Consider the following 25,253-nt stretch of genomic DNA (forward strand, 5'->3'; position numbering starts at 1 on the left):
TCACAACACATGCAAATACAGAAAAAGACTGCAAATAGCACAGACAAGAGTGAAAATGTGTCAGAGGACCCCAAAAATTTTATAAATTGTTTTATTTTATGAAGATGCACGCTCACTGCAGAATCAACCTAATCAATCTAACAGTATAAATTCTTTTCGAATAGAGATGTTGAGTCATCTGGTGAAATTGTTTTTATATAGCAAAATAAATTTTTTCCAATATCGTTAAAACCTAACTGCATGCACAATGTGCGACAGATAACCACAAAAAAAAAAAAAATAATCACAGGAATTAGGAAAGGTCAATATAGCTGGCTAGTCAGCTAGTTGATTATTGAAGTCATTTTTTTTTACTTTTAAATATTTATTTATATTTAAGGAGATGGACGAACGTGTTATATTTAGTAAGCTAGCTAATTTCTTTTTCACAAAACATCATTAAATCCATAAAGGATGATTTAAAAATATTTCATAATAAATGCCAAAACTACTAATATATTTTATTCTTGTACAACTTTATTTATTAGATTTTTTAATAGTCAAAAACATTCCCTTTTTCAGAGATGGGTTGCGGCTGAAAGGGCATCAGCTGCGTAAAACAGGTGCTGTATAAGTTGGTGGTTCATTCCGCTGTGGCGACCCCAGATTAATAAAGGGACTAAGCTGAAAAGAAAATGAATGAATGAATGAAAACATTCACTTACAGGTTTTGTCTTAAATAAATTAAACATTATTAAAATATTGAATTATTGCATTAAATAGCTTGTATTAAAGGTCAAGACAACTGATATATTTTATTTTTTTTAAATGTAACTGAAAAAAAAAATTTTATTAAATAAATGTCAAGACAACTATTTTTAAAATACTATTTTTACCAAAATAACATTTTTAAAACAATGAAAAAGAGAATAATATATATATATATATATATATATATATATATATATATATATATATATATATATATATATATATATATATATATATATATATATTATTCTCTTTTTCATTGTTTTATATACATATATATATGGCGACGCAGTGGCGCAGTGGGTAGCACGTTTGCCTCACAGCAAGAAGGTCGCTGGTTCGCTGGTTCGATCCTCGGCTCAGTTGGCGTTTCTGTGTGGAGTTTGCATGTTCTCCCTGCATTCGCTTGGGTTTCCTCCGGGTACTCCGGTTTCCCCCACAGTCCAAAGACATGTGGTACAGGTGAATTGGGTAGGCTAAATTGTCCGTAGTGTATGAGTGTGTGTGAATGTGTGTGTGGATGTTTCCCAGAGATGCGTTGTGGCTGGAAGGGCATCCGCTGTGTAAAAACTTGCTGGATAAGTTGGCAGTTCATTCTGCTGTGGCGACCCCAGAATAATAAAGGGACTAAGCCGACAAGAAAATGAATGAATGAATATATATATATATCATTTTTTAGTAATTTATCCTCTGAATCAAATCTTTTACATACTAATCAGTTAAGTATCAATTGTGCGAAAATTATAGACAATAGATTTAATAATTGTCACATTAAAAAGTTATGCAGAACCACATTGTTGCCTAAAAGCAAAACTTTTTGGAATTCCTCATTTGAGCAAATTAAGTAAAAAAAAGTTTGGAACGTACCTAGTAAATACTGTCTCACTAATAAAGTTAAAGAAGTCACTATAAATTAATACATTAAATTTATCCAGTGAAAGTTGTTAAATTTTATTTTTAAAGACATGGAATCTACGTGCACTTTCTAATTGTGAATTAGAGGAGGAATCGATAAAACATCTATTTTTTGAATGCACATATACCCTAATATTTTGGTTTGATGTTGAATATCTTATATTTAAAGTTACTAAATTAAAAACTCAGTTATCTTTTAAAGATATATTTTTTGGGATTTGCGACAATAATAACAAAACTTTGAAGCAAAATTTGTTTATTAATTTAATGAGAATATATGGGAAGTATAAAAAAGGGAGATCACCAAACTTGTTCCTGGAGGTATTGTGTCCTGCAGATTTTAGCTTTAACCCCAATCAAACACACCTGATCAAGCTAATCAAGGTCTTTCTAGGTATGCTGAAACCACCTAGGCAGGTGTGTTTTTGGCAAGTTAGAGCTAAACCCTGCAGGGCACCGGACCTCCAGGAATGAGATTGGTGACCCCTGCGGTACAGTGTTAAATTTTGAAAAAAATAAAGAAAATGCAGCTTCATATGAATTGCATAGATTTTTTGTAATAACTGTTAGAGAGGGTAAAAACTAGCAGATTATTACATAAAGATTTTTTTTTATAGAATTTAAAATCTTTGAAGTTATTATTAATTATTAATAATATTATTATTCAGGTCATATACTTTTAAATTAACTAGGTGTATTAATTTATCTTTTTATTACATTTTAGATTAATTGGAAAAATTAAGAAAAAAAAGGTAAATTAAACATTTAAAATAACATGAAATAAATGCATCTTTTAGAAATGCACTTAACTCGGGGCTCCTGATAAGCCCTATCAGAAGTGTTGACCTCTAACTGATCCTCAATCAGCAGAACTGAATTCTCCTATGGCACTGCAGCTTGATCAAGCACAAGCACTGCCACAGGCCAAACGTCAATCACCTGAAACAAACAGTGCTCATTCCTACAGCGTGACGCCTGCAGCCCTGCCAGCTCACATCAACCAGCACGCATGGGAAACTCTCAAGCTTGCTTTACATACTTAATATCACTGCCCATTTTTCAGTCTTTCATCTTTCATTTTCATGTATGACCCTTGCACAGTTTATAAACATGGACAATTTCAAGTAGGTGCATTTAGTGTCATTTCCTCATTTCTGTCATTTCTCAGTGTGCTACTATGCTAAAATGAAGCATCAGATATCATCGATTATGCAAATGCATAGACGCCGCTGTTTCATGACAGATATGCTTCAAACTTTGAGTGCAGCAGTGAATATAAGCTAGGGGTGATTATAAAAAAAAAAATACAACATGTGAAATGTCATCTAATATTTCACCATTGCCAACATTTGTGGCTTTTTAAACAGTAAAACATGCTGGGTTCCACATAATTCCTTAATGCTGCCTCAACACAATTCGATTAAGTTGACTTTTACAAATTTTAGTGGATTGAACATTGGACAATTAAGTTAAGATTTGTGTTGGTTTAAATTATATTATATAAGAAGTTTATACAATGAGTCATTTGTGAATGTACAGTATACTCATTTTCATATTTAATTAATATTTATTTCATGCTAGATTTAAAACTACCCACATCTATAGAAATACAAAAATATTAAACTAAAAACAGACCTAGATACTGTATATACCTAGAAAAAATAAAATGTTTTGCAAGGCTATTTTACCCTGAAAGAGCAAATGTTTATATTTTATTTTAATTTATCAGAGTAATATTTGTATCTATTTTTGCTTGCAATAATATATATTTTTCATTACAGCATTTTTGTACCCCTTGTAGTTTGAAATTTCAAGGAATTTCTCATTTTTAATATACAAGGGTAAAATGTTCTTTATGCAGATTTTGGATATTGTACAATGTGGTTTAAATATCTAATTAGTTAAGAAACTGTTAAACAAATATGTTAACAATTTTTGTTACAGCTCCTTCTAGGGCCAGAATTTGGTAACATTTAATATCTGTCCTGAGAAAGTATCAGTCTCTCACAATCATCGTCAGGCTTGAACTTGCAGTTCACAATTAGCCAAATGGGTAATTTTTGTTGATCTGTAAATTATTTGATGAATATCTGTTTTTATAATTTGTTTAAATGGCTTTTTTTGCAATCATTTTTGACAATCTTTGCGATATTAAGTAGGCTTATTTCATTTAAATAGGTGATGTAATAAGGCAAGTTAAGGCAAAGTTTTTTCCTTTAAAAAACAAAACAAACAAAAAAAGGTGATCACGGGATTTAAGAGGAATAGCTTAAATTCTGACTTCTGGTCATTTAATTCTTTTACTATAGCGCCATCTAGTGTTAGGTGGATATCAGTTCAAATGAAAAAAAAAAAGTTCAAGAATAGATGCCACTCACACGATAGGCATCTATCTATAATATGACGTACACCATGGGTCACTTCAGAACCAGACAGCAGCAATCACAGTAACAACACTTATTTACTACAACTAAAATAGAGCAAGTTTAATATTAAAACAATAACAATTAGGAAGACAAAACTAATGTTAGCCGATCTCCACATTGATCTCCTGTAAGGTTATTTGAACTTAATTTAAAGGACGTCTCTGACATTTTGAGTTTCGGCATGTTATCGAGTTATTCTACTGAATTTGCTGTTATAAAAATTTTAATGATCTAGAAACAGAATCTTAAATAACAAATAGAGCTGTAAATGTTATATTATTTATATACAGCATTTGCTGTGGGCTTTTTATTTGAAAACTCCTTTAAAACATTTAAATGAAGGCGAAGTACTCTTTGCCAGATGTAATGAAGGAATCGAATAAACCAAATGAACACGGAAGCAAAAAATGATAAACAATATACAAGCGATGTTGCAGCAGCTGATAGGCCTGTATCAGACATCAGTTCATGTATTAATACTGCTAAGTTTATAATACAAATTTATAAGGATTATTTTATAAAGTGCAGGGATGGGATGTGTAAATATCATGTTGATATTTTGAAATCTTGCTGCATTTACCTTTTAAATGCATCATTTTCCATTTTTCCTCAATCGTTATCTATGGTGTGTATACTTTGGGTCCTGTTGATTGGTAATAAACATAAAAACCTTTCTAAAAATGTATGTGTTGTTTATATGTTATTGTTCATATTTTACAACTGTTTTTCTTCCCCTGTGAAGAAAACAAATACCAACAACGCTGTTATAAGAGAAATATTTTTGTGCTCATATTAGTCTAACTCAGGCTAGAGTGTATGAAAGATGGGCCTGGACCACACAATCAGAAACTTGGCCCACCCTGGGCCTACATCAGATAACAACAAATTTTTTGCGATGCATTTCATAACTGTGAAAGCAGCATAAGATGTGACCGTGAGCTTCAAAAAGAGATGTTTTGGGAAGCCAGGCTCACTTACAATCTTGATTAAAGTATACTATTTAAATAATTTTAAACCATTTAGGCTGCAAAAGATTAAAGAGAAATCACACAACTCACACTATGCTATCCGAACCGCGCTCGGGCCCATTTCCAGGATCGTTTGAGAAGTGTGAGTGCTCTGAATCAGGCTCAGGCACGGTTTACTTGGCCGGCCCTGGCCCAGTTGGAAGAGGTGTGTCAGAGCATAGTTTACTTGGGCTCAGGCGCGATAGGCTTGTAGTGTGAGTGCAAAGCGCGTGAGAGCTCTAAACTGAAGACGAGACGTGACTTTTATGGGATTGTTTCATATGGATTTATTATCATTCTTACTGTTCAATGAACTGTCGTAGATTATTAAAGATGCAAACCCTTCTCTGCACGACAGCTGCACCTTCAGCAAACCTCCTAATTCCTGCAGCACGAGGACTTTATGATTGTTTATGAGCGTCAAAAGTGCTAATCTGTCTGATCTGGCGAAATATTTGACTGTGTGTCACTGCATCCCAAACGACTAAATCGATATAACTAAAGAAATCTCCACTGTGATGAGCAAAAGTGCTTCTCTACTGAATAGCGCATCATCGATGACGTAAGCGTGCTCAGGCCTGAATGTAATGTGAGTGCAGGCCATAGGGGGAGTTAAGAGGGGGGACAATCGTGCTTTGGCCCGGTTCAAGGCTATTGTACATAGTATGAGTATGCCCTGGATGTAGGTTAGGATGAGGAGATTCCAAAGAGCTTGGATGGAAAGTGGGATAGATGGAAGGAAGATCTGAAGTGGATAACTAATTTCCAAGCAGATGTATGAAACCCAACAACTTTGGCAATCATATCCAAGGGCAACTTCACCACTTTGCTGATGCAAGTGAGCAAGGCTATGGAACTGTGAGCTATTTGAGGCGTTTCAATGAGCAGAATGTGGTGCATGTTACCTTCCTGATGGGAAAATCCAGAGTAGCCCCTCTTAAAAAGGTAACAATTCCTAGACTAGAGCTATCTGCAGCAGTACTAGCTACTAAGGTAGATAAGCTAATCAAGACCAAACTTCAAATGAGCTTGGGTACTTCCGTTTTTTGGACAGACAGTGAATCTGCTCTGAAATACATAGCCAATGAGCATACAAGATTCCACACCTTTGTGGAAATCATAGTGAATCTGATAAAAGAATCTACAAAATGATCACAGTGGAAAATACAGACACACAAACTAACCTCACAGATGATGTTTCCAGAGGACAGAATTCAAAAAAGTTAGTGGAGAATAGAAGACTTTGAAAATCAGAATTGGATTGTACCTCAGGATTTCTTACAGGAACTCGCTCTTTGTGTGAAGATGCTCCATCAGTAAAGAAAGGGATAACTGCAAATGTAATTGTTCAAGATGAAATCAGCCCAACAGACAAATTGATGTCTTATTTTTCAAGTTGGATGAAGCTTTAAGTCACAGTAGCCTCACGGCTCTCAAAAGAAAGAATCCAATTTTATCATTCAGTCACTACAAACCATTTACACGAAGCATGGAAAAGGAGCAACAAAAAGGCAAGCAGAACAAGATCTTACTGGGTAAACAAAGACTAAGGGCTCTATTTTGATGATCCAGGCACAAAGTGCAAAGTGCAGGGCGCAAACGCATTAAGGGCGTGTCTGAATCCACGTTTGCTATTTTAAGGATGGAAAAATCCACTTTGCGCCGTGGCGCTTGGTCCAACTGGGTTGAGCTCATTCTTTTAATGAGTTATAGGTGTGTTTTGAGAATAAACCAATCAGAGTCTCATCTCCCATTCCCTATAAGAGTCAGTTGCATTGCGCCACATCGCATTTGTTTTTTACATGGCGGACTTTGTAAGTGGAAAAACTGAACACTTAACTAATGAGAAAGCAGTTAAACAGAGCATCTACAGCGCGAGAATGAAAGATGAGCCTCCTCATTCTTTACTTTCACTTTCACTCTCGTGGATAGGGAAACTTGTACACACAGACATCCATTAGCCTATACATAATTAATTTAGTTTGTTAAGCGCAAAAATTTGTTTCAAAACTATTTCTAAATTTCTTTGTAATTTCCAGCAAATTAATTAAATAACATTAATAATGAATTGTGCCCAAAAAACTTAGAGTTATATCCTAATACACATTCTGTGCCCTATATGGTCTAAAACCTGACAGGTGGACACTTCACACTTGACAGTTGTTTTAATAAAACAAATATAAATATGCATATAATATATAATACAGTTAATAATAATAATAACATTATACAAAAGTAAATTGTTATAAACAAACTGAAAAAGCCTCCCGAGATGAAGAAGGCATGAAAGTGTGTTTTTTATATTTATGTAGGCTAGTAAATAACACTTTTTGTAATATTTTAAACCTTTATTTGTTTTTCATATGTAAAGATATTTGTGTATTGCTGTACATCCTGTATGTATTAAGCAATGTTTAAGAAAGGCGTGATCAACGTGCTCACAATGCACTGGACTATAGACTGGCTTTGATCTGGTTTATTGAACAATCTATTATGGCTCCTCAAAATAGCAACGTGCCAGCAATGTGACTCAACACATCTCCTTTTTTAAACCAGAACGCCTATGGGCGCACAATTGAGCGCAAATGCATTTGCTATTTAAACAGTGTAGTGCAAAAATTCTAATTGACTCTTGTGGCAAGCTGAAACTAGTAAACAACAATTGTGTCATCCCTTGCGCCGGATGTATGAAAAGTGTTTCAGACTTGGAGATGGCAGAGCGATTAATTATTCAGTAAATCAAGCTAAACATTTTGCTGAAGAAATTTCCAAAAAATCATCGTGAGAAATCAAGAAGACAAGTCCAATTTACAAGCTTGATCCAGTGTTCAAAAGATGGACTCCTTAGTGTCTAAGTGTCTTAGTGTCTTAGTGTCTCCTTAGGACGTCTGTCTAAAGCTGCTCTTCCAGAAAAGATAAACCGTCGTGCTATTTATCCTAAACAAACTCATATCTCTCTTAATTCTCAGGCACATACATGGGAAGAAGGGTCATGCAGGATGAAATCTTATGCTCTCAGAACTTCGTAAAAGGTTTTGAATCATCAATAACAACTCTGCAGAACATAAAATATAATTAGTTGCATTATGTGCAGAAGAAGTAGAACCAACATACAACAACAAAAGATGGCTGATTTGCCACAAGAAAGATTAGTTAAAAAAATTAAATTAAAAATTAAAAAAGGAAGGACTACAATGAAACGTTATGGAGTATTATTTACTTGTATGACTAGCAGAGCTGTTCATATTGAAGTTGCTCATTCACTGGATTCTGACTCTTGCATCCAAGCCATTAGACATTTTATTTGTAGAAGAGGCCAAGTATAGCACATAAGGTCTGACACTCGCACAAATATTGTGGGTGCAAAAAAGGAACTAAGGGAAGCCATTGCAGCCCTCAACCAAAGTTACATTCAAAAGACCTTGTGTCATCATGGAATTGGATGTTTCAAGCGCCCTGGAGCATCGCATCATAGGGGTATATGGGAACGCTTCATCAGGTCTACAAGACAAATACTTTCTGTGCTAAAACAGCAAACTCTGACTGAAGAAGGACTGCACACTGTATTATGTGAAGTAGAGGCTATTTTAAACAGTCAACCCAATATCTACAGTGTCTAATGATCCTCTAGATTGGAAGCCTCTCACTTGGAGACAATTCCAGTATTTGGCAGACATATTTTGGAAACGACGGATTCATGAATTTTTGCAAGAAAGACAAAAATGGAACAAGACAAGAAGGAACTTTGCAGTTGGTAATGTTGTATTGGTAGTACATTCAACTGCCCCACGTGGATCTTGGATACTTGGAAGAATTGAAAAGGTCATGCCTGACAAATATGGTAAGAGTTGTCAAAGTAAGAACCCAAACTAACATCCTAGAAAGACCCATAACCAAGTTATGTCTGCTATTAGAGGGTTGATGTCAACTTTTCTCTTCTAAGAACAACTGCAGATAAGTATTAATTTATTTTAGGTAAATTGTTATTTAATTATTTATATTTAAACACATTGTAAATATGACATGGCTCCATTGATAACTTTATTAAATTGTTTTTAAAATAGTTCAAATACAATTAGGGGTCGGTTTTGTAGGAGACATTTGTTTATTTTATTTAAAGGTTTGTGTTGTTAATCTTGATTACTTTTATTTTGGAGATTTGCACCCGTTGCAGTTTGATGGCCAAAGTCGTTTGGTTTTGTTTATTTCATATCAGTTTTTTTTTTTTTTTTTTTTTTTTTGTTGTTCAACTAACTCAATGAATGCCACAAATGAAGACTTATTGTTCCATGTATTTTTTTTCTAAGGAACCCCTCAGCAGACCCAAGATGTGGCTAACTTGAAGTTTCAATTAAGGATAGTCACAACACACATAACTTGAAAATAAAGTGCAATTTAAAGATTTAACTAGGTTAATTGGGCAAGTTAGGGTAATTAGGCACGTCATTGTAAAACAGTGGTTTGGTCTGTAGACAGAAAATATTGCTTAAGAGAACTAAAAATATTTACCTTAAATGTTTATATATATATATATATATATATATATATATATATATATATATATATATATATATATATATATATATATATATATATATACTGTGTATATATATATACTGTGTATATATATATATATATATATATATATATATATATATATATATATATATATATATATATACTGTATATATATATATATATATATATATATATATATATATATATATATATATATATATATATATATATATATATATATATATATAAAATCTGCTTTTATTCTAGTCAAAATAAATAAATAAACAAGACTTTACCCAGAAGAAAATATATTATAGGAAATACTGTGAAATATTCCTTTTTCTGTTAAACACCCTAAAAACGGCTAAAAACTTTGACTTCAAATCACAATGAATGCCATGTAGAGTGTGAAACAGGCGTAATCCAAAGGGAACCAAAACTTTTTATTTGTCAAAAGCACAGAGTGACAGTGAATGAGGACCCACCTGGTGCTGCATCAGAGTTGAGTCGAGTGCAGGTGAGCTTCAGTATCTGGACTGCAGGTGCTCTAGAAGCTCAGCAGAAGCAGGGTTTCCCAAAGTACTGCTTTCCACTTCCTGTCTAAGGAACTTCTTCCTGTTGAGGGAAAAGTGATACGTTACAATCTAAAGTCACTTAAAAAGGTAGCTAGATGTGTTACTTAGTTACTATTTAAGGAAAGTAATGTGAAAGTATGTGTTATTTATTTATTTATTTATTTATTTATTTATTTATTTATTTATTTATTTATTTATTTATTTAGAGTATGGGCTTATTTAGACCTCTGCATATTTGCAGTTACTAATCATCTAAACTTATTTTCTTTCATTAATGGGCTTAATTCAGTCTACTTTTACTTTCCTTAATTTAATCAAAAGTGTAAATACTTCACCAGTCATCATTACTGATCTGTGCACGCCAGCTACTAGGAGAGAATGGGAGAAAAAAAAAGAAAAAGTGTTTTCTACAGGGGTGAGTAATGCAGCTTAATTTCACCAAGCCAAGATATGTTTCTAATTATGCATTTAAATACAATTTTAAAATAATAAATCGACTTTAAATAAACAACGACTCAAGCTAACTATTGGCCATTGTATGGATCGCTGTTACTGCAGCAGTTACCAATAATTGAATTGCCAATCAGTTTACGACAGCCTGTAATAAAGCAAATACACACCTAGTTTATGTTATCATATTTCCATTGTGTGTTTTTGTTGCTATTGTTTCTAGCTTAATAAAGAAAAATACATTTTATATCAGAATCAGTTTAAAATCCTTATATTTATATATTTTTTGTTGAATGAGAAAGTCATTTTTCTATTGGCCTCGTGGCAAAAGTGAATAATTTCAGATTCTCTGCACATTTTTGCGATTTATTTATTTAAAAATGGGGACTGGGTACTCAAAAATGTCACTCGCTAAATCAATAACTAAATCATTAGAAATCATAAATATAAGAAACTAGTTATTATAAGAGTAGGTATATATAAGAGTTTAAGAGTAGGCATTAAAGCCCAAACAAGGTCCACTCACCAAGGTCCACTTATTTTAAAATTTCTGGATCTATATACATTATTTTGTATGTTTTGTCAACTTGCAGAACTCACTGCATGCCGACACGGCCCTCGCCCCTCGCATAAAAGACTGTATCGCCGTTTTTTTTTCCCAGCGTGCATGACAGTTCACAACCGGTATTTTCACCTGGAGCACAGCAGCGCGTCAGCATCACCTCAAGAAGGAGCGGTGCGTGAGGCGCGCGGGTGTTTTCTTTCGCACATGCTCAGTTTGCTTTTTGTTTTAACTACATCAGCGTTGGTTCGGTTGCACATATAGAACAACGTCTGTACTCTGGGATTACCTCTCTCAATAAATACACTTGCATAGAAAGTAAATCGTAACCTATCTCAAAGCATTTACTGGCGATTAGCCTATTAGGGCAAGTGCCCCTGGAAATGGGGTCTAGCCCCTGGTATTTACTATACTGCTACTTTTTCATGTGGGATGTTTAAAAACGTAGTAGCTATATACTGTAATGTAGTAAATATGTGTTATTTTTAACACATTTTTTAACATACTGGAGTCTACCAATTTGTTTCATGTTATAGGCTACTATTTTGGTGAACATGTTTAACTTTTGGTTTTAAGCCTAGTACATCAGGACTGTAATTTGTTATGTGCTATTCGACATTTTGAACACCAGATGGCCGCAGAAGATAGTAAAAATTAAGCTTTTTTTGCGACAGTTCAAATGTACTTCCCAAATCTTTGCACCACGCCCAGTACTTTTGCCTTTGATGACAGTGAACTCCAATACTACTGTATTAACCTGCGTACAGTAAAGGCTAGCCTATCAAACAACACCACTGTTTCATGCTATTCAGAGTAGAGGAAACGACGTTTTAGAGTTGATTTACTGTATTATACAGATTACAGTATTTAAATATTGTTACTGTTTACCAAAAATACCCCAACAATGTCATAACGGCTGAGAATACACGTATATCTTTACAGGGTTATGGCCCTTAAAAAAAGAAGATATTTATAAACATCCATTAACTGCTGTTGAAGATCTGCAAGACACATATCAGCATACCGCATGTCAGCAAACTTGGGTCTACTTAATGCTCCCATAATAATTAATTGCATTATTAAGAAAGCTAATTGTTTTAATTATAAATTAAATGTATATTTAAGACATGTGGTACAGGTGAATTAGGTAGGCTAAATTGTTCGTAGTGTATGAGTGTGTGTGTGTGTGTGTGTGTGTGTGTGTGTGTGTGTGTGTGTGTGTGTGTGTGTGTGTGTGTGTGTGTGTGTGTGTGTGTGTGAATGTGTGTGGATGTTTCCCAGAGATGGGTTGCAGCTTGAAGGGCATCATCTGCATAAAAACTTGCTGGATAAGTTGGCGGTTCATTCTGCTGTGGCGACCCTGGATTAATAAAGGGACTAAGCCGACAAGAAAATGAATGAATAAATGAATATTATTATTAATACCTTATTGTAAGTATTTGCAATAAATACACCAGCAAAGATCAGGTTCATTTTCACACATCTCAAAGTTCACTTTTCATTATAGAAACTTGAACATGTAAGACAGTGTGTAAAAATATTTGAAAAATAAAATGAAATAAAAAATAATATGCTACTACTCCACTAAAAATATTTCTCGATCATGCTTTATTTTGATGGCCCATTTGATGAATTTAAGTTACATTGCATCTAAATGCCAACTAATTCTCATTAGATTATAAGTCCACTGTTAGGTTAGGGTTAGTGATAGGGTAAGTTGACGTATTTGCAAAGTTTCTTATAGTCAGTTAAATGTCTGTTGAAGGAGCAGTATCCACAGATATTGAGCAGACGGTCTACTAATACTCAAAAGGCCCATCAAAATAAAGTGTTAGCTATATCTCTGTCAAAAATAGAAAAATGTGCCAATTTTAATTTACGATTCTCTATAAGAAAACAAATCAAGTATACTTTTTATTACATTTCTTGAAAAGTATGGAAAAAAGTAGACTCAAAATATATGTTCCTATTTGAAAAGAAAACTAACACTTGAATAAAACACAACAGACATGAAGATACATTTTTAGGTAAACACTTTTATTTTCGGTAGCAAAAACAGCACCTAAGAAAACAGGATACACAATGGGCAACTTCTCGTTTGCCAAAAGTACAATGAAATGATCTCTAATAAACAGGCCAACCGCATGGATCTACCACTAACATGCTAGCAATTTAGCACAAATGCAATCATATCCCTTCATTTGCTTAGCATGTTGAGCATTTCAGCTAAATGGCTAGCTGCAGTTAGTGGCACATCGAGGATTGTCCAGCCTACAGACGTGTTGTGCCATGTTGTGCAAGGTAAGACATGAAGACAGTTGTGCGGTGCGGTGGCCTGAAGACGTGTGTTTTTAGTGATGTGGATTAAGGCACGACAAGAGCGGTGAGATTATTTGGTCCCTCTGGAATTCTTTGGTCAGTGTGAGTGGCTTTCAACCTGCTTTATGGCTGCTTTTCTGTCTAGAGCTTTGGGCCGCAGCCATAATGGTTGAGAGGGAAGGTCATGAAGAGGCGTGACGTTTAGTGGACACAACTGGGGGAAGGACTTGCTCAATCTTGGACTACTTCAGAGGACTCGGACACAACTCTGCCATCCTTGGTCTCGATCATCTTGATCACGACGCTCTTCTTGGTCTGAGAGACGGTGTCGCTGTAGCCGCTGCCTGAGCTGTAGCCACCGCTGTATCCGCCGCTGTATCCGCCACCATATCCTCCAGATAAACCGCTGGAGTAACCGCTAGAGTAGGTGCTGTAGCTGCTGCCGGCACTTTCCATAGGATATCCACCATAGCTCGCTATCGGGACAGAAAGATGTAAGATGTAGATTCTGTAGAGGACAGTTCATTGCATTGAATTATTATGTGAAGGAAGAGTCTTGAAAGGAGTCAAACTTACTGCTCTGTTTTGAGATATTGATGGCCTTGATTCCAGTTGCCAGTCTGTTAAAAAAAGAGTGGGAAAAGCAATGACTATCTTGTACAGAAATCTCAAATTATGAAGCAATTATAATTCTGATTGGTTGAGCTATGTTTGAAGCTGTGGTAAAATACAAACATAAACCTGTGACTGTTGCCTGGTACTGAGCCAAGGAAACTACATTTGCTTTAAATTTATTTTAATGAAATTACCATTGTGTAAAAGCAATAAGCCCTGAAGACATGATTTACAGTAAATGTATAGAACTCTGTGTCATGTACAACAACTCCCCTTAGCTGTTATAAATTAGCTGTGAGCCACAGCTACTTGAGGATTATTGATTCTATACAGCAGGTGTGCATTTGTTGAACCCACCTGTCCTCTTCTCCTTCCAGGAGCTTCCTGTAGGTGGCGATCTCGATGTCTAGGGCTAATTTTACATTCATCAGGTCCTGATATTCTCTAATCTGGCGTGCCATGTCCTGCTTGGCTCTCTGGAGGGCATCCTCCAGGTCCTTAATGCGGCCCTTGGCATCTCTTACTGCCATCTCGCCACGTTCCTCTGCCTCTGCGATCTGGTTCTCCAAGTTGGCTCGCTATTGAAATGAAAAATAACGATAAAAAATAAAGATCAGTTTCACTCCTTGCATAATACTGAAAAGAATATTTGACATCTTGCAGTTTGTGTAGTTGCGTACCTGTCCTTTTACTGCATCGATTTCCGACTGCAGTCTCTGGATCATGCGGTTAAGGTCAGCGATTTCTGTCTTTGTTGATCTAAGGTCATCACCGTATTTGTTTGCAGATGTCTGCATCTCCTCATACTGAAGAACAAAAAAAGAGTACATCTTATGAACTTCAATGGTAATAGTTGAGAACAGCTAAAATAAGAATTGACTTGAAAGGTAGCTTACCTTAGACTTGTACCACATCTCAGCCTCAGCCCGGCTTCGGTTAGCGATGTCTTCATACTGAGCGCGGACTTCAGCAACGATGGCGTCCATGTCGAGATTCCTGCTGTTGTCCATCTCCACCACGACTGAGGTGTCCTTGATCTGAGACTGCAGCTCACGGATCTCCTATAAATCCATAACGAGAGAAAGCAACGTTATTAAAATGGGATTTGTCTCTCATCAGTGAACCATATATTTGGTGGGATTCTCCAGTGATAATTTACCTCCTCAAAGATCTGCCTGAGGAAGTTGATCTCATCAGTGAGACTTTCCAGTTTGGCCTCCAGCTCAACCTTATTCATGTAGGCCTCATCAACATCCTACAAAAAGCAATTTAAGATTTAAGCAAGGGATTTTGGGTTTAATAAACACAGTTTGCTTTGTATAAGAGGCAGTTATACAAACCTTCTTGATGAGCACAAACTCGTTCTCACATTCTGTGCGCTTGTTGATTTCATCCTCATATCTGAAGAGAGATGAAGAAACAGAAAGGTTAGATGTTATAGTGGTCTACTAAATGAGTTTTGTACACTAGAGGGCAGCAGTGCTACACATTTGTCACAAAAAGTGCTGAACTATTTCTGGATCGACTTTTTGTCTCTCATGGGCCTCATTATCAGATTTGTCTAGAGATCCATGAAAGGTGCTGCGTTGATGTTTGTTCAGTTGGTGTAAATCTATCTGACTCATGCTGACGCCCATTTAATTGCAGCACAAAGTTGTTTTTCAATGGTATATTATGTTATTCAGTGAAATGCCTATGATATGATTCAAATCTGAAAAAGGCTGGACAATGGGCAAGTATAGGGAGTGACTATGGTTGTGTATCAGTTGCGTAAAACCCTGTTGGATTATGAATTATGTGTATTCCCATCAGACTTTAAAACAAGTTTTCCCTTGCCTTTCCTCTTTTATTCTACGAAGTACACCACTAAAGCCTTCTTTGACCAGGTTTTAACCAATATGAGACTTTTACGCACTTGTTTTTGAAGTCCTCAACGAGACCTTGCATGTTGTGCAGGTCAGCCTCCAGCTTCATTTTGTCATTGCCGAGGCTGTCGAGCTGTCTGCGCAGGTTGGCGATGTAGGCCTCGAACATGGCATCGATGTTGGAGCGTGTGGCTGTCTGGTTCTGGAGCAGGCTCCATTTTGTCTCCAGCATCTTATTCTGCTGTTCCAGGAAACGTACCTACATTGGCAGAATGAGAATAAAGGTTTTGTCTCAATCCAGGCACAAATGAAAACCATACTTGGAAGTAAGTGCAACTTCAGAAAGTAACCCCACCCCCAGACCGATGCTGCAGAGGCAATTTAGAATCAGGGTTCTAGAAGTGCAACCATATGCCAACATATTGCTTGTGTGGTTAAGTGATCTTCACAAAGGAAAGCACTGTTTTCCTTAAATAACAAGGGATGCATGTGTTTTCAGTTTGTAATGCCCCCCCCTTCTGGAAATGGTGACGCATATTCCAGTAGGACATTAGTATGGATAACTATATCTCTTTTTATAGACTGAAATGAGACTATCAAAGAAGTTTTGATCCACTCAGTTAATATTTAAGTGATAGCAGGAAGATACCAGCTCTGATCTCCTGTAGTCCTTTAAAGGAGTGTGTAAACGACAGGCGGAGAGCAAATAATACCATGATAAGACTTTAACAGCTCGAGGTGAACATTGAACACACAACTAGGTTACAGTAAAAGTGTCACTGAGCCAGCTGACTTTACTGATCATCTGTCATATTCAAAACAGATGGAGCGTTAATCAAATAATGCAAGGCAAAGGAGACTATTATAATTAAGAGGAAGGACATAAATACTTAAGAGCTAAATGTGTGACAGAATATTTCCTCTTCTTGTTGCCTTGCTGTTACGTAATCTATCTAGTACTATCCAGCACATGACCCTGGTTCTTCAAATTAAATATTAACTACAAAAGAATGTGACATTTAGTTGATTGTACATTTTGTTTGGATTCTGGAAATGTAATTCATGGCTTGTAATGATAAGATGTATAAAACAGGTTTCAGGTCCTGCAGGGCGTCCTTTTTTGGGTGTGGACTCTTCAGAAGGGTTTCAGAAGCGCCTCAAGGCATCTCATTTAAATGAAAAGCCATCACACTCTGACCATGCACACACCCTTTTCTACTCGCCCTTACTTTCTCAAGTGTTTAAACCCAATATATAGTTTCTGTTCCACTCTAGACTAACTTTTACAGACTTTTTAAGCAAGAACGCAGTCAGTTTTTCCACTTTTCTGCTCCAAAAAACTCCAAAAAAAGAAATGTCAAACCTACCTTGTCAATGAAGGAAGCGAAGCGGTTGTTGAGGGTCTTGATTTGCTCTTTCTCCTGGGTGCGGACAATTTGGATGTTGGGGTCGATCTCCAGATTCAGAGGTGCCAGGAGGCTCTTGTTGACGGTGACTGCTTGAATTGGTGCCACGACTCCTGCACCCATTCCGGTACCCATGCCCATGCCAAGACCGTAGGCTGAAGAGCTAGAGATGAAGCCACTACCACCTCCCATTCCAGCTCCCATGCCACGATTGACACCTCCATAGGAGCTGCGTGCACTGTAGCTCTGCCGGCTCATGCTGGGGCCGGAATAAGACAAACTGCTGAAGTTGCGTGGGATAGATCCAGAGGAAGAAGACTTGACGGTGTAGCTGGTTTTCTTGCTGTAGGTGGACATCCTGCCTTGTGTGTTTTCTGTCTTGTAGAGAATGACCTGGAGCAAAGGGGGAGCGAGAGCAGCAGATATGAGCCTTGTCTGCTGTGCTGGAGAAACTCGAGCAGATAGAGAGAACGGCTGACTCTGTCTTGCTCTTTATGCGCTGGACACGGAGTGGGTGGAGCCAAAGGAGGGGTCTGATTGGTCGGTGTTTAGGTGTAGAAGGTGGGTGTGGCTGAAATTCAATCCAACATTGTCCTGCATTCCTAGTCTAACCAGTACATGGATCTTTTTTGTAATTCAATATGACCAGAAACAGACATTTTCTGGGATAATTAAGTGCTTGAAAAACTAGTGACCCTCCCTCAGTTTGTTCAAGTTAATATACCTTGTTTTATTTTGTACAAAATGAATCACACTTTCAATAAAAGCCAAAATACCAACATTTTAAAACGTTGTATGTCAGTAAAATTAAACATTAGTATTGAAATCCTTCAATGCAAGGCCAGGATCTACAAGGCAATGAATGTTCACACTGAACTAGCATGCATCTATTGATTTGCCTATTCAAATAAGACATCTGGAGGGCTTTGAATTTCACTCTAAACCTTTGACAGCTCAAATATTTTAACTCTCAGCACTTGAAGCTGTACAAAGAGGAACATGTGGCTTCCAGTTATGCTTTATCATTACCTACAGCAGCCAACTAGCTTTAGATATGAGGCATTCTCTACTATAAATATTACACTATAACACCCAACACTTAACTTTATTAAATGAAATGAGTGTAGTTAACTCAAAATTTACTGAAAGTTAATTCTACTCATTTGAAAAAGGTTTTTAACTAAGTGTTGAAGGTAATTAGTTAATTAAATACCTAATTACTTTAACTTAAATGGAGTAAGTTTTCAGTACACAGTTTTTATTTTTACTCAAATGGTTTGTAGCAATTGGTTTCCTCAAACGGTTTGGGTACTCTTCATTTATTAAGCTTTAGTGTGCTAAAATGTATTTGTTTACTCAAATGGATTAAGTTCACGGCACTCATTAGGATTAGTTTTTGAACTTAAATGGTTTGTTGCAATCGGTTTTCTCAAATGGTTTGAGTTACCTTAACTTTTTGGGCTTTACAGTGTATGATTACAGCATAAACACATGGATATTTAAGCGGAATATGATAGTATGTAATATTTAACTTGACAAGCAGGAACAGTCCTACCTGAAACTGGACCACCAATAGTTTCTCAGCCTCAGTAAAGCAATACTTGACAGGTTTTAAAACCCAGCCCTAAGGACCTGAAGCCCCTTGAATTCCAAAGGCCTCATAAAGTTAGCCAGGTTTATGTTCGTGCTGTGTTAATGGTTAAATAACCAGAGGTTTGCTTTTTAAAACATGGTTTAAAATGATGAGGCTCTTATTAGGCTTGAGTTTTGGCAAGTGCTGTGATATTTTATGATACAGGGGAGGCTGGATGATAAGGTTAGATCAGGGGCGCCCAAACTTTTTCTTACAAAGGGCCAAAAATCAATCTTGATTGAGGCTAGTGGGCCGAAGGTAAATATAGTTGCCATGGGTGATTTCCTAATTTATTTAATAATATTTAAAAATGACTACAAAACATTGCTTTGTATTAAATAATACAGTATATAGTATTTTACATTTTATAATAAAGTTATTACAGTAAAAACAAAACCAATCTCATTTACAACTGAATTACGCTAGTTTTGCCTTGATTTGCTCGCTAATGTCTTCTGTTTAGTTCTCTCTTTATCGAGTTACAAATTAGATTCATTTACAATATTTATTTGAAACATTTCATTTTAGTTTGCTTTTTGTAGCTCAGCAATAAAACAAAGAAACAAAAGAATGTTATGTTAAATTAGAAATGACAATTTCTGTGTTAAAGGCATTTGCGCTCATCATTCTCATTCTCTTCTCAGATGGATGGTGGGCCAAATCAAAGGTTACAATGGGCCAACTTTGGCACATGGGGTCGTATTTTGGGCATATCTGGGTTAGATGTTCTTCAGATTCAGTTATGCTACTTTATTTGTCTGTTTGAAGATTTGCAATCTTTTAGTGCTTTGGACTTAAACAGTATAAAGTAATGGGCATTTACAGGCTTCCGCCCACCAATGAACTGAATTCTACAAGTACTGAAGTATCTGTCTAAACAAACTAGACCTGCCTTGACCTGTTCCTCCAGCGCAGTCTATTTTCACTGACCACTTATTTCATCACCAGGTGTTTCTATGGTTGGGTCATCAGGTGTGGCCTGAGCTTTTACATTTCAAAGGCGTCATTAGTGAAGACAAAAATGTTAAGTAAAATCACTTGAGTTTCTACTGAACAGGAATTACTCACACGTGTCAAACGTGACAAAAAATCTCGCCACCTTAAGCAATGTGTGATGACTTTTTATTACTGCATAATACTTCAAGCTAGAACATCTACAACAAGTGTCTGATTTAATCAGCTGTATCTTAAGATCATCTTTGCTTTCATCATCTTCATTGGTTTTCAGTCATGGAGTCATGATATCTTTAGGCGCTGGCCTTTCCTAAGATTACAGAATCCCGGCTATTGTTTTTGAGAGGAACCAGGGAAAACTTGATCAGGCTCACTTTTTCCATGCAGATATAATACGCTGCTGTATTTGCATACATGCCTGATAGTAATTGTGCCTACATTGAATCTAAACAATTAGACTGCCAAAATGCTTTTCTTACTTAGGATTTTTGTCTTTTTATAGTCCAAATATCTAAAAAAAAAAAATTCTAAATCAGCATATTAGCATATTATTTCTTAAAAAAGAGCATATGTTTGGCTTGTCTAGAAAATGTGTGTAAGAAAAGCATTTTGTTTTTGCTGTGCAATTATAAGACCTTTATTTATTGTTTGAAATAATATTAGGCTAAATAATGTGCCAACGAGGTAAGCAAAATAATCTTGATTTTTTTTTTCTTTTTTGCTTACCCCATTTGCAGATTATTTTGCTCGTTTTAAGGAATGACTTACTTAAGTTTGGCATATTATTTCTTAAAACAAGACCATATGTTTGTCTAGAAAATGTAAGAAAAGCAATTGTTTTTTGCAGTGTAATAATAAGACCTTTATGTATTATGTTTAAAATAGCTTTTTGAAAATAAGAATCAATTAATTCATGCAAAACAAGGCAAAATAATGATCATAAATACTGTATATGCAATATATTTAAATAAAAGTAATCTAGAAGAAACAAAATTAATATATAAGTAATAACTGAGCCATTTTGGTGTCAGCATCAAATTAAATGCACTACAGTAATTACATACATATAGAAAGCGTATTGAAGTTGCAAGTACAGACTTTTCATGTTTTAAATAACGTGTAATCACAGAGCGACACGGTGGTGCAGTAGGTAGTGCTGCCGCCTCACAGCAAGAAGGTTGCCGGTCCGAGCTTTCTGTGTGGAGTTTACATGTTCTCCCCGCATTCGCGTGGGTTTCCTCCCGGTGCTTCGGTTTCGCCCACAGTCCAAAGACATGCAATACAGGTGAATTGGGTAGGCTAAATTGTCTGGAAGGGCATCCGCTGCGTAATAAAATAAGCTGAATAAGTTGGCAGTTCATTCCACTGTGGTGACCCCAGATAATAAAGGGACTAAGCCAAAAAGAAAATGAATGAGCGAATGAATTAGACTGCAAAAACGCTTTTCTTACTTAGGATTTTTGTCTTTTTATAGTCCAAATATCTAAAAAATCCTTAATCAAGAAGCATTTTCTAGACAAGCCAAACATACTGTCTTGTTTTAAGAAATAATTTGTAAAAAATAAGCGAGTCTTTGCTAAAACAAGCTAAATAATCTGCCACCCAGGTGAGCAAAATAATCTAGTTTTTTTTTTTCTTATTTGCTTAATCCATTAGCAGATTACTTTGCTTGTTTAAGGAATGACTTAAGTTTAGCATATCATTTCTTAAAACAAGAGCATATCTTTAGGTTGCCTAGAAAAACGTAGTAAGAAAAGCATTTATTTTATTTTTTTTGCTGTGCAATAATAAGATCTTTATTTATTGTTTAACATAATATTAAGCTAAATAATCTGCTAACAAGGTAAGCAAAATAATCTTGATTTTTTTCTTTTTTGCTTACCCCATTGGCAGATTGTTTTTGCTCATTTTAAGGAATGACTTACTTAAGTTTGGCATATTATTTCTTAAAACAAAACCATATGTTTGGCTTGTCTAGAAAATATAAGAAAAGCAATTGTTTTTTGCAGTGTAATAATAAGACCTTTATGTATTATGTTTAAAATAGCTTTTTGAAAATAAGAATCAATTAATTCATGCAAAACAAGGCAAAATAATGATCATAAATACTGTAGATATTTAATTAAAAGTAATCTAGAAGAAACAATATTAATATATGGGTAATAACTGAGCCATTTTGGTGTCCGCATCAACTTAAATGCACTACAGTGATTTTATACATATAGAAAGCATATTGAAGTTGCAAGTACAGACTTTTCATGTTTTGAATAACATGTAATCACGTGCAATCACGTTTAATTAGCATTTAATGTAAGAGGTAAATGCATGTAAAAATGAAAAACATACCTATTCTGACATGTAATAAGTGATCATAAGTGAATGGTCAGAGTAAAATGACCATTAAGAAGTATTTTGGGGAGCACTGTGATCTTATAATAGTCTTTAAATATGTCATCAAGTGATTCTTGCTCTAAAAATGTCTGAAGAGATCAATTTGGTATATAAACTACTTTGCATTACACTGAATGACATTTCAGTGAGCGTCCTTTGTAAATTACAATAAAAATGTACTATAGTCATTTTGAGCAGGCAAAAATAACAACAAAAGACATTACAGTGTCCAATTATTAACTAAAATACTTTTTTAATGAAAACCATTCTCTTTTTGCCATGTTTCATATAACTTAACACACTTCTGTTTCTCAAGCAAAGCTTGCTTCAAGGGTGTATTAGATTAGTTGTTTATAAGAATTTGTACCAGCTTTCTAAAATGCCTCATTTAATGTTCTCAACCATGACAGCCCCGAAGGAGGCATTCATGTTTGCTTTCCACTGAAACTGAGATATTTTAGTATGACAGTGTGCCTATGAGTCACCCAGTCAGCCCAGAAAGTGAATTACAACAATATCTCTCTGTAAGACACAATGTGATACTGTATATCTTTTGCATTTATGCCCAGTGAACTGCAAAAGTGGACCATGGCTAAACAGTAGTCAGGACAGGAATGTTTTCTAGCATTCTCTAAAATGTCAAAACAGGTGTGTCTGCCCTGTTCTCAACTGTCCGGGGACATTCTGCTGTCCTTCCCTCAATCCTATCTTGCAATCTACATGAAAACAAAACACATTCAATGTTATGAATCTGCAAGTGTCTGTCCTGACGACTGTGTAATTATAAGGTTGCTTTGTTTAGGTGGGTACAGTGAGTGAGAATGTCACTCTTTGAAAGAAAACCATCATTTACCATCACATAGTGATCATGCCGACCCTTTCTACAGCTCTTCTTGTCTGTATATAATTATCAGGACATCTTGCTGAACATTTTTTCAAGCTTTGGTGTGAATGAGAAACAAAGCTCCTATATTTCATAATGCATTTGAGTCTATTAAAGGGATAGTTGACCCAAGAATTTTAATTCTGCCTATTTTTACTCCCTACACACTAATTTAAAAAAGGATTGCTGCTTGTTCAAATTAATTATTTAAAATGAGATGATTCAACACAATTCTTGAGTTTTTTTGGGGGGCAACTTAATAGTTTTAAGTTCAATCCACTTAAATTTGTAAAAACAAGTTAGTTAATTGATTGATTTGTGTTAGGACAACATTAAAGAATTGTGTGTGAGTTCCTATGCTCACAAAAGAAGATATTTTAAAAAAATGCTGGTTGCTGGAACCCATTGACTTCCATAGTAATTCTTTTTTCCCCCTATGGAAATGAATAGGCCCCAGCAACAAGCATTGTTCAAAAAATTTTCTTTAGTGTTTAACAGAAAAAGAAAGGTTTAAAACCCCAGCAGGCAATGTAAACGATGAGGTAATTTTCACTTTTGAGTGAACTAATCCTTTAAGGGTGTCATCATAAGATTTGTAATTAGGATATTCCTGCTGCACTTGGATTCTAACTTGACTACACTCCAAAAGATGGTTCTTAAAAGGTTCTTTGCACATAAAATAGTTCTATTTAGATTTATATTGACCTGAGGAACCATTTTTATGCTCAAATGGATCTTTATATGAGTATATGGTTCTTCATTTCTCGCTTTTTGTTTTTCAAATCTGTGACAAAACACCTGGAGACGTCTGTCTTTATACCTCGCCTAATGATACAAGATAATTTGGCAGATCTTTAATCATGATAACTGATCTTAGGCTAATTTAGTTCTTCAAACAAATTTGCAAATCAATTTAAAAATGTCTTGATATACTGATCTGAGATTAATGTGTGAGCTCGCGATTGTTGTGAAGGACAGATCTATTGATCCTCAAATCATGATCAGCATTGCAGTGATTGGCTGGCGGCTAGACAGCAGTCTAATAATATCATCTAATTAATATCCAATTATCAGCCATGCTAACAAATTGACAAAATTTGTAGGAAATTAAATGGTTTGTTAAATGACATGTAACAACTTTTCACATTTATAGTAGGCTATTTTACGCAGGATGTCCGTGGGGTCTTAAAAAGTATTAATAGTTGATGAATCAATTAAGAGAAATTTAAGGCCCTTAAAAAGTATTAAAAGTCTTAAATGCTGTTTTACAAGGTATTGCATTTTGTATCAGTGTGCTAAAGTTTGCCTAAATGTAATCTTTGAATATGAGGATGTTGTGAAGTTTTTCACAACTAGATTTGACATCATGTTGCTTTGTTTACTGCAGGGAAACACTGTTAGTCCTGCTCTATTATAGGCGCTACCAACTTGATTAGCATTTTATTCAGTTCATGACAAAATGTTTTAGTTGAGGATTAGTTTCTTAATCAGTATTTAATAAATATACTGCAAGTTAAAATGTCGGCTTAAAAAAGGATTTAAAAGGTATTGAATTTTAATTCTTGTATATACCCTGTTACAGGCTTTACACTATAATGTGTGTCAAGATTAGTATTGAGCAATTTTTTGAGTTTTAAAATTAGGCTGGATTTTCTAAATTTCTAACGGGCTATTTAAATTAATTTCGCATCAAAAAAGTATTTGTCACATGTCATTAATTAATGTGTGCAGCTAATAACTGTTGTACTTGTATTCATTGTTACTACAAGTTCACATAAATAATAATAATAATAATAATAATAATAAATACCTAATAGGTACATGCGGTTTTAAATTTCTTTTAAAAACCTTAATAGAGGCTACAAAATATAATACCAAACGAACAATAATAATGATAATTGCAACAACAATGATAATAAAAAAGAAGAACATTGAATTATTTATGAGATTAAGATTAGTAATTATATTACTAATACAAGAAGTA

General features: G+C 35.1%; 1 protein-coding gene across 1 annotated transcript; it reads right to left on the reverse strand.

Moving 5' to 3' along the window:
* Positions 1-13,223: 13,223 nt before the first annotated feature.
* Positions 13,224-17,839, reverse strand: krt8 (keratin 8). Its single transcript, NM_200080.2, is given in 9 exon segments — positions 13,224-13,998; positions 14,099-14,142; positions 14,495-14,715; positions 14,818-14,943; positions 15,034-15,198; positions 15,297-15,392; positions 15,478-15,538; positions 16,053-16,261; positions 17,370-17,839. Coding segments are annotated over 9 exon segments (1,563 nt in total). The 5' UTR covers positions 17,766-17,839; the 3' UTR covers positions 13,224-13,753.
* Positions 17,840-25,253: the final 7,414 nt, after the last annotated feature.

This window comes from Danio rerio, chromosome 23 (assembly GCF_052040795.2).
Source record: "Danio rerio strain M-AB ecotype USA chromosome 23, GRCz13ab, whole genome shotgun sequence".
Lineage (NCBI taxonomy): Eukaryota > Metazoa > Chordata > Actinopteri > Cypriniformes > Danionidae > Danio > Danio rerio.